The following is a 10527-nucleotide window of genomic DNA, read 5'->3' on the forward strand; positions in this document are numbered from 1 at the left end:
GATGACGGTGGTGGTGGGGGATGAAACGACTGGAAGCCTCCTCGCCTGTGTCCGTGTGTTGGTGAGGAGTGTCCACTACCAATAGAACAGCAACTCGCGTCTCCCTTCTGCGTCTCCATGTGTCTGCCTTCTGTGTCTCTGTTGTGTGCCCGTGTGTCTACGTTGTGTCTGTGTGTCCCCTGCGTCTCCCCTGTGGTGTCCAAGTGTCTCCCCCCCCCTCACGGTGGCGTGTATCAATGTTTGTGCCTCTGAAGGCAACGCCCGACCTGACATAGACACGGCCACAAGCAGAGTACCCGGGTGTCCTGTGCAGGGCTGTCTCACTCACCCACTGCTGAACACATCTCACAGCCGTCTTTGTCTCTCCCCAGTGCCGTCTCACGCTCACTCACCTCGGTGATGTTTCTTCCACCCTTGGACCGTCGTCGGCGAGGTTCTTCACTCAAGCAGGGAGAGCGAGTCGAGTGAGAAGGCCTCAGGGAGTCTCGGAATCTCGGAGAGTCGCGGAGTCGTCGGCTTCAGCTTCTTCGCGGGAGACTTGAATCTTCAGAGTGGGCGTCAGTTGGTCGTGACGTCACTCGGCGGTGGGCGGGGCTTGTGTCTGTAGGGGGGAGGGGCTGCGGGGGGGGGGGCTCGTGGGGGATGGAGGGGAGGGGCGGGGGGCTTGATCAGCTCGTTGGTTGAGGCGTGCAGTGCAGAGGTTTGCGGTTTCATCCCGTCAGGTCGCCCTGGTTAATACTACGGGTGTATTCAAACTAAGCAGTTTTTTTTTTATTTTGCCAGGTAAGGCCCACTGAGCTACATAGCTCTTTTTACAAGCGATCTGGCTATCACAAATGATAGCTCAACGAAGTGGCTTATCGAGTGGAAATGTATAGCAGACAAATACTCGAAGCGCATGTTGATTCTAAATGTGAAAGGAACAGAAACCCAGAAAAACTCCAAGTGATCACCGGAAGATAACATGCAAACTCGAAATATGCAGCAAGCGTTAGAGTCGGGATCAAACCCACGACCTCCTGCATACCAGGCGAGGGAGATAACATCTCACCACGACGGCGCCCAGAAAACGAGCTGACCACCACCGCCACGCTGCGTGACCATCGTTGATCGTCCGTGGGAACGATCGGCTTCATCATTTGCACGGCAATTTATTTTAATTTGGTATTTTTCTACAGTGGTGCTGGCACGCGTGGACCTACTGTTGCTCATCATGTCACTGTAAGGTTATTTATTTTAACCGGCCGGTGGTGACTACGAACGCCGGTAATTCAGCACCATGAAGGCGAGGGTTGGTGCATCGCACAAATGCTGTGAAACTCCCAACCCCTTGGCGTCAATGAGGCACCATACCCTGGCTCGCCAGGAGAAGGCGGTACAGCAAACATGTACGCCCACGTGTTCCATCTGTACGGAATCAAGTTTTGCCTCGCCATGCACATGCCGTGGGTTTTCTCTGTGCGCTATGGTTTAATCCCACACGTGAACTCTGATTATGTGGCCGAGAACACCTTCGTATAAAGAGGACAGCAGAGCTGGTGGCTGCTGTCTGCGGCTCCTCTCTCTCTCTCGTCGACGCGAGCAGGCGAATACCGTGCAACGGCGTGCACACAACTTGTTTTTTTGTTATTAAATCGCGTGAATATAAATGGGTCCTTAATCATGGCTGTCGCCTGATGAAGCTGGTTGTAATTTCCCGAGACACATTGGAATCGAATTCTAAATATTGTGGGTTTGCTCTCCAACACATCGGTGTTCCTAACTAATAGCTAATTGGCAGGTTTTCTTGGCCACTGTTGCAGAGATACGAAAGCTACCCAGAAGAGCACTTTTGAATAAAGTGTTGCCGTCACTTGACCCACTCAACTTTAGGCTTATCAACTCTTGACTGAAGATATTGCGGGAGATTTTTAAAATTCATCAATTTTCTTAAAGTATCCAATTAAAAGCTCCCGGGTCGCTGTAAATTGTCACCAGGAGATTGATGCCAATTTCGGTGGAGACTCCCGGACATTGAGGGAGAGTTGGTAACCCGATTTGCGTTCTCTGTTTGGGAAGCTGTCCAGTCATCTCAACCTGCTGTGTGCACTGTAAAAACCGAGACTGGGGTTAATTAATGTTTAGTAAATATATAGGAGTAGCCTATACATAAAAATAATGACTATGTGTAGTTTAGAATCACATTGAGCTGAATTCAACACCTTTCTATTAGTTATTAATTGTATTTTACTCAGTTTTGTTCAAATAAAATCAGCCATCAATAACTGAGTAGAATTTAATTGTATTTTATCAGGAAAGTCAAAAATGCCAAAAATTGATTAATTTTACTAACCGGGAGGTTTTTGAATTTAATAACGTTACACTCCCGCCCAAACTCGAGGCATTTTTTCGCGCCACGTGCATGTCAACCATCTTCTTCAACAGACACGTTTCAGGGACTGCCGTTCTCCCAAAGGTAAGACATGTTTTATTATTTTAGCGAACAATTTTTTAACAAAGGTGTGGTAGCAGTTGAACATTGTTTTATGTTACTGCATGTTACCAGCATGCCAATGTAACTGGCTGTAACGTATATCAGAATTAACTAGCACAACGTTAGGCCTTTGGAAGTCAGTCTGATTCGACTAAAAGCACGAGACTATAATTTTTGTTCCGCACACGAAAAAGTAACGTGCGTGATTAAAACTAGACTATATTCATTTGGATCACAGCGTGTACCGAACCAAAAGTCCTGTACCTGCCGTTACACCTCCAGTATATTATATCTTGGTGTTGATGTACGTACAGTATGCTAACGTTAGCTAGCTTGCCACCAGTCAGTTAGCGTCACCTTTACGTTGTGGCTAGCTTGTTGTGTAGTTGCTAGCTAGCTAGATGATGTGAGTGACAAGAAGTTGATGTGCTAAATTTGAGCATGAAAATTTGAATATTAAAAATAATAAAGAATTATCTTGTAAATGCGATTCTATTGTCCTCATGTGATTAGAGACCTGGTGGCCTTGCATCTGATACATGGACCTTTTTCTGCCTCAGGTTTTTGCTTATGGAATGGAAGTGCAAGATCTGCAAGTCTTTGTCTGCCACAAAAGGAAATCTATTAAAGCATTACAGACAACACGCAATATTTGGTCGTGGCCAATCCCAGCCATGCCTATATGACAGTTGCCCTTGCACATTTAAAACACAGAGTGCCCTTCGCACACATTTGTCCAGATACCATTCAGATGAAGAAAGTCTACGGTCAGGAAACATCTCTGCCTTTTAGTGTTTAGTTTGCAATGCTTGTTGTTCTATAGAGAAGGACTACTTTCAGCATATTGGAAATCATCTGAAGAACCACGAAACTGTCTTTTGTGTATTTGAAGGATGCAGCTTTCAGACAAATATATACAATAGATTTCTAAAACACAAAAGCAAAAGACACAAATCCTATTCTTTGAGTGATTTTAAGAAAGATGTGTATGAGAGTCGCCATAATCAGACTGTTGACCATTCTGATTTACCAGAGGCCAATGATGGTGAGGGCACTAGTTTAGATTGTGATCAGGAAAGTGCATCATACTTAGTTCTTCAAAGAATTGGCTTACTTCTGCTGAAGCTAGAAACCATCTATAATGCCTCAGTGAAGTGCATTGATGCCTTGGTTGAAGACCTTCAGTTCATTTCATCTTCAGTATCAGTTGCAGTTGTTAGGAACATACTAGATTCAACATTGAAGGTGAATAAATGCATTGTTGACCAGGCCATCGTAACTGAATTGTCAGCAGTTGTGCAACTTCCATCCCATTAGTACAGCACTTGGAGCAGGTGGTCCACTTGGTTCGGCTTTTAAGAGAAGAAAGTGTTTTAAGGTGCATTTCCAGTGTGTTGATAGCATTGAATATATTATTGATACTGAAAAGAACAAGACCTTTCAATATGTGCCTATTCTCCAGACTTTGCAGGAAGTCTTGAAGAATGAAGACATTGCAGAAATAATTTTATCCAGAAAATCAAATAGTACTGGATATATTAAGTCAATTTTTGATGGAAAATCCTTCAAGCAAAATGTATTTTATGCTGGGGAAGAAACAAGACTGTCTATAATCCTTTACGTTGACGACTTTGAAGTGTGTAACCCACTAGGAACTTCGAGAAAAAAAACACAAAATAACAGCTGTTTATTGGGTTTTGGCAAATGTTCCAACAAAGTTGCAATCTGCATTAACGTCAATACACCTAGCTTTACTTTGCAAAGCTGTTGATGTCAAACAGTTTGAATACAGAGCAGTTTTGGAACCACTCTTGAAGGATCTTATCATTCTAGAACAGGAAGGGATTTTCATTTCCAGTGTTGGAAAAAACATTAAAGGGACAGTACATTGTGTTGTAGCTGACAATCTCGATGCACATTTTATCAGTGGACTAGTTGAATGTTTCACGGGGCCGTACATCTGTAGATTTTGTCTTGGACATTCTTCAGAGTACCAGACACACGAAGTGCGGACCGGAGTGTTTCCACCTCGGACAAAGAAGGAACATAGTTTGCATGTGCAAACTGAGAGAAAATCCAAATGTTACTCATTGCTTTGGCGTAAAGCGGTCGTGTCCATTGACTGATAAATTAAATCACTTTCATTTTGAGTCTGGGTACCCACCAGATGTACTACATGACCTTTTGGAAGGCATAGTCCCAAGGGAACTAGCATTGTGTTTTCAGATTTTCACCAAGAAGAAGTACTTCAGTTTGACTGAGCTTAACGAGTTAATAACTGAGTCTGACTGTCAAAGTTCTGCGTTATAGGCCTATACATCTGGTAGGCTATCAGAGAATGCACTGATTTGTTATTGAAAGCTATCTTTATTTTTGTTTAATGTTTCTTGGGTGTTCTAACATTGTGCTTTCTTCTGATGTGACGCTGACCTAGGCCTTTGTAAGTGTTTGTTCTAAAGGAATAGATGTAAGATGCATAGAACATCTGTAGGCTGTGCTAGTTTACTTGTTAGAAAGCCATGCTTGTACTGTAATTATGCATGTTAAAAAAGATAGGTCCACCCGGATTGTGGATTATGGCTACTAGTATAAGTACAGGGAATGCAAGTCAATTCACGTGATGTTTTAATCTCTTTTAGCTGTTTGAAAAACATATTAGCCCTTAGGATTTCAATTTGCGCATATAAAAAAGAAATAATATGAAAGTTTTTTTACAGATTTTTTTTTAAAACATTGTCGTAATTTAAATGTGCTAAAAAGACTAAACCTTGAATCACATCCAAAAAAGTAATCTGTGCCTGTAATGCCCACAAATTATAAATACCACCAGTATTGTATCCCTATTGTACACATACATGATTTCTGTCTTTGTTTTGTACTTGTAATATGTTGGATAAACATGTTGAGACAAAATTGCACGAATAAATGTTAACCTGCTGTTCCTTTTCATGGTTCTTATCTTTTTCATGGTGATCGGTTGACTTAACGTAAGTGAATTGTGGCACCACGAAGGCATGATATTGGGTGGATTAGAAATAGAAAAGTTATGGCAACAGACATTCAATATAAGTATTTTATTTAGTAAATCCAAATCATTTTGATCCAGATATTTAGTAAGCTTATATCAATTTCACCCAGACAATTAGTAAATGTAAATCAATTTCACCCAGATAATTAATAAATATTAATCAGATTCCACCAGATATTTAGTAAATCTAAATTACCATTGCTCAGATATTAAGTAAATATAAATCACTTTTCCTTGTAAAATCTATTTGGATTTACACAATTTTTTTTAGGCTATATAACTCATCATTTGGAATCATATTACTAAATCCAACACATTTTAACTGTTGCTTTTATTACCATGTACTTATTTTTTATTATTATTTTTTAGTTAATTTATTCAACACTTTTTATTCAAAGTTGTAGTGCTTAGAATCTACTCAATTATATTACGTGTCACTTTGTTGCCATAATTTTTTTAAGTAACAATGTGTCACATTTTTTACAGTGTGGTACGGAATTGGACAAGAGCACAACTCAGAATAACATCTATCGTCCCCGAATGGTTTTGTTTAGCTGGCCTGCTCTCTCGTTACGATCATGACGGGAAAGAGGACGGGCTGGCGACACAAGCAGGCATAATGTAAATCGTGTCTTCCTGCTGTTTGAGCAGAAGCAGCAGCACACCTTTGCGAATTGTTATTTCTTTGGGATGTGTCTATACAAAGTCAGAAACCTTCGTGAATAGTTCATTAACCCTGGTGTCATCGGAGTTTGTTAATGAACTCGCCAAAAGCAAGGGTCTATATTTTCCCATTTTCCAGCTGGGCAGGTTCAATCCTCTGATGGCCTCTTCATAACCTTGGATATCTCGTCTCGGATCATTCTGTTGTCGTTCAAGCGCAGCGAGGACGAATGCGCAGAATAAACACAACTTTGAAACTTTGATTAGCGCATCGGGCAGAGCTCGTCGAGAGGAATAGATTGCCATATCGTTCGCCTTCAAAAGACATTAAATGACGTTGCAACGCAGTTTATACGAGAGCCGGGGGCTTATGGGACCCACCATTAGGTTCATTTGAGGTTAAGGATTATATTTATTGAAACGTTTTCCTAGCGAAGGCAGGCTTTATGAACTAGTGATATAAAACCCTTTGCCAAGCTAAATATCAATCCGGGCTCTGTTTGTTCTTTCCTCCGCCACGCGGGGGCAACACGAGTCTTGCCGCCTGTGACGGCATCCCAGCGCCTCATGGGAGACGCGTGCCAACTCCACCAATGACGATCACGCTGCCCTCAATTATGGTCGTTCGTAGTTCTAAAGGGCCGTCCATAAATGACGTCACGCGATTTTAGACGCTTTTTGACCCCCCCCCCTCGTCACAAGGCGTCACAAAAAGTCAGCCCCCCCCCCGCCTCTAATATGATGTCACAAAGCTCTACCCCCCCCCTCCCAAAACCATATTTCCATTTTCAAAATAAAACATGCTTCAAATCGCTTTTGACAATTGTCATTGTAGTGCGTATTTAATGTGGCGCTGCACTCTGATGTTGTAGGAGAAAACATTTATAAAAAGTCTATTTAATTAAGTAGAACGTGTTGTCTATATTTATTTGAAGTTGCGCATTTTGAGGTGACGTCACATTTGTCAACCTCACCCCCTCGTCACACATCGTCACAAATGTCTGCCCCCCCAGGGGCGTGACGTCATTTATGGACGGCCCCTAATAGGGGCACGTGTTCTCATCGTTTAACACAGTTTGACGCAGTCCACATTGTCGTAAATTAGAATAATAATCTTAGTTCATATCACCTGCTCTGATATACAGGAGGTGGCAAAATGTTGGCCAAGCTACTGCTGTCAAAACATCAACATCGTGATCAAATACCTGTGGTGTACCTGTTTACAATGCTGGGTGGTCATTGGTTCAACTGCCGCACGGGGAGATCGAACCCGAAGGACCTCTGCATTACACATCCAGTGAGCAAACCTTGACACCACTGCAGATCCACGTACACGTGGATATATCAGTGTGAAAACGCGGGCATCTCATTTGCGTACAATAATTACAGCACGGGTTGTGGTGTCGGCTGCGAGTGACGATGTAGATTTAATACTGGTAGGAACCTCCTGGTTACACCAGCTTATAGGGGATTATTGTGTCCGTCCGTCGTGCATGGAGGGGCTGGGTGGGGAGGGAGCGACTGGGTGGGGAGGGTGGTGAGGGGCTGAATGGGGAGTGTGGGGAGGGGCTGGGTGGAGAGGGTGGGGCTGGGTCGGGGGTGGGAGGGGTGGGGCTGGGTGGGGAGGGGCTGGTCACCCCGTGGTGCCCTTATAAAATTCAACGTTTAACCTACTCACGCCGGCTTGTGCCCGCCCTCACAGTCGGGCATATTTGCGGAATACACCACGCCGCCATTGACCCTGGCCATTGACCGAGCAACCCAACATTCCTACCAGCTCCCTCCGCAGGAATGTGTTTTATTTCGTCCCCGTGCAAACTCCTCCACTCCCTCCATCAAGCGCCCGCTTGATAGCAATATTGGGGCCGCTTGGCACGCGCCTCCCATGAGTTCATTGTCTGTTGATGTTGCTGCTGCTGTGCTCTGGCGTCACGGACTTCCCTTGTAAATTAGCCGGTAAACGAGATGAACGGGACCAATCAAAAAACATCATCACTCAATCGCACAGTGAGAGCGAGCAGGTGTGAGTGGTGACGTCACTGGCCGCGCTTCATAAAAGCCTCAACGGGTGGCAGCAGTCGTCGTCAAAGCTGCAGACGTCTGTTGCAGGTACCGCTACCGCCGCGGTGTTGGGCAAGATGCCTTGTGTAGTGGGGATCTCTGCAACGCGCGGGTTTTACCTGGGTTCGGTGAGAGCTGTGCGCAGCGCTGGTTGAGGTTTAGACCAGAAACTGTTTTTGGAACAAAGCTGGGGCGCTACGTGATCGGTCGTTATGGTGCGTAGAGAGGTGCCGTGTGCATTGTCTTCACGTGATTGAAGGCTGTCTCGTTGTTTGTCGTGTCCTCGCAGATTTCACTTGCGTACTTACTCGACCGTGCATCGCTTGTGAAGATGAGCGACCTCCATGCAGCCACACTGAAGCTCCTGTCCACCTTCAATGAACTCGCCCGCGACAGTGCTGTGAAAGATTGTCTGAAGGAAACGTTCAGGAGCTTCCTGAAGGGGGATAAGGGCAAGAGTCTGATCCAGGTGAGATGTGGTTTTGCTATTCGTATGGACCAGTCCCTTTTTTAAATCCTTTATATTAAGTGCGCTTGCTTGCGTGCTGCTTGCTTGCGTGCTTGCTTACGACCGTGCAAATCTTTCGGTCGTTTTTTTAACCCACTTCCCGTGATCCAATCGAGCTGACATTTTGCACAGACTCGTTGTGCGAGACAATTAATGTTCTTGAAAAAAATTCAAAATTTTACACTTGGGAAAACAAATTAAATATTTAATTACCAATTGCTTAATACTGGCAGACATTCATCTGACCCATAGGTGGCAGCCATCTCAAACCAGAGGACGAGAGGACTCTAGCCGCCACGCATATAAAGGATTTATAGTGAAAAACTTTGTTTTTACGGGTTATATTTATTTGTTCGTCCCATTTTTGAGCCTCCGGTTGTATCCTTTGAAGCTTGTACCCCTCTTCTGTAATAAAGGCCACTGGTTTGGATCGCGTAAATATTGCCTGTTAAACCCGACACGGCCAATTGGTAGGGTTTGTCACGTAATTTGCGCTGATTAGTTGCTACTTTAACATACCGGTGTTTGAGAATTCGCAACTTGTACTATTGAGTACGCCGTTTAGCTGTGTTCACAATCCGCTTCATGAGGCGAGAGCCAGAATTGTGCAGTGGTGTTTCGGTCTTGGAGATGGTGTCTGACTGTGGGCCTAATCGGGGGTGAATTAACGTGTAGGAAATTAATGTAGTGTCTAAGATTGAATGGATCCTTAATTTTTAGAATACAAGGCGTATTTGCTTATTCACAGCAAATCAACGTGGTAGAATGACCGGCATTACGCCGTGTATCACTTGATGTAGATTTTGCCCATGTTCCACAGTCCAGGTCTATAGGCTTTTCTAACTCTGCTGCTTTGATTCCATTCAGAATCCCGTGGATGGGTTCGTGGTGAGCCGCATCCTGAGGGACCTTGGTGATGACAAAGATGGTAACGTCGACTTCCTCGAGTTCGTGATCACGATCGCCGCCTTGAAATTCTGCTGCCACCAGAACTTCCGAGCGCACCACGAGCGGAATGGCAGGACCCACGCGCTGCGCGCATTCCAAGTGTAACGCGCCTGTTGCTTGATACGGATACTATGAAATAAACGGTGTGATCACATCAACGTGACGTGCTTGTGACCTTGATACTCTAGGAAAATAATCGAGTGCAGTGGTTATCCATGCAATGTCCACGATGGGCAGCTACCAGGATGAGTAGCGATATGGAACGTGCCAGGAATCCGTTTCCTGCTTGCAGTTCTGTGGTTTCATAATTGGAAGAATCGATATAGTTGGCAACTTTGCAACGTAGGATGGGCTGCACTATTCATTTTCATACCGCTGTTTATACTTCGTGTATTTGCGTGGGATGAAACTTTTGATTAGCAAGTGATCTGGATTTCTTGCACATACTTTCCCAGGAACAACCCAGCCTTTTGATCTGTAATGCTGTAAGTGATAAATGAACAATATCAACACCATGTATGTATTACCAACATGGTTATCAATATTTACCACCCCCCCCCCCCCCCCCCCACGTGACCGTACTCAAAGCCACGTTCCCACAACTGCACCATAACCGCAACACGTTGGGCACAACCACCACGAAGGTGTGCTAACGAATGTGGCCGGAATGCTGGGTTTGTCCCCCACCCCCCAAATTTGGACCGTTCCAAATACCTGAAATGTGGGGAAGGGGTAGTTGCATTAGATTGATTGCACTATTTTCATGGTTTTGGCACATTCGAAGTTTTGCATCTTTTAACGTTTCAGTTTACCCCGAAAGTCCTGTTTGGTGTTAAGCATGTTTCT

General features: G+C 44.3%; 2 protein-coding genes across 2 annotated transcripts in view; one reads left to right on the plus strand and one right to left on the minus strand.

The window, feature by feature from the left end:
• The window catches only part of LOC133359663 (protein S100-A1-like), a 450535-nt gene extending 443761 nt beyond the window's left edge, over positions 1–6774 (minus strand). Inside the window, exon 1 of the mRNA XM_061578214.1 lies at positions 6756–6774. The gene's annotated coding sequence lies outside the window, so the exon portion shown is untranslated. The remainder of the gene's footprint in view (positions 1–6755) is intronic.
• Positions 6775–8256: 1482 nt separating this feature from the next.
• LOC133339107 (protein S100-A1-like) lies at positions 8257–9786 on the plus strand. Its single transcript, XM_061547230.1, has 3 exons — positions 8257–8273; positions 8515–8694; positions 9601–9786. The coding sequence occupies exons 2-3, from the start codon at positions 8557–8559 to the stop codon at positions 9784–9786; spliced, it is 324 nt and encodes a 107-aa protein (XP_061403214.1). The 5' UTR covers positions 8257–8273; positions 8515–8556.
• Positions 9787–10527: the final 741 nt, after the last annotated feature.

The sequence above is a fragment of the Lethenteron reissneri genome, chromosome 8 (assembly GCF_015708825.2).
Source record: "Lethenteron reissneri isolate LAM-NWPU_2019-01 chromosome 8, ASM1570882v1, whole genome shotgun sequence".
Taxonomy (NCBI): domain Eukaryota; kingdom Metazoa; phylum Chordata; class Hyperoartia; order Petromyzontiformes; family Petromyzontidae; genus Lethenteron; species Lethenteron reissneri.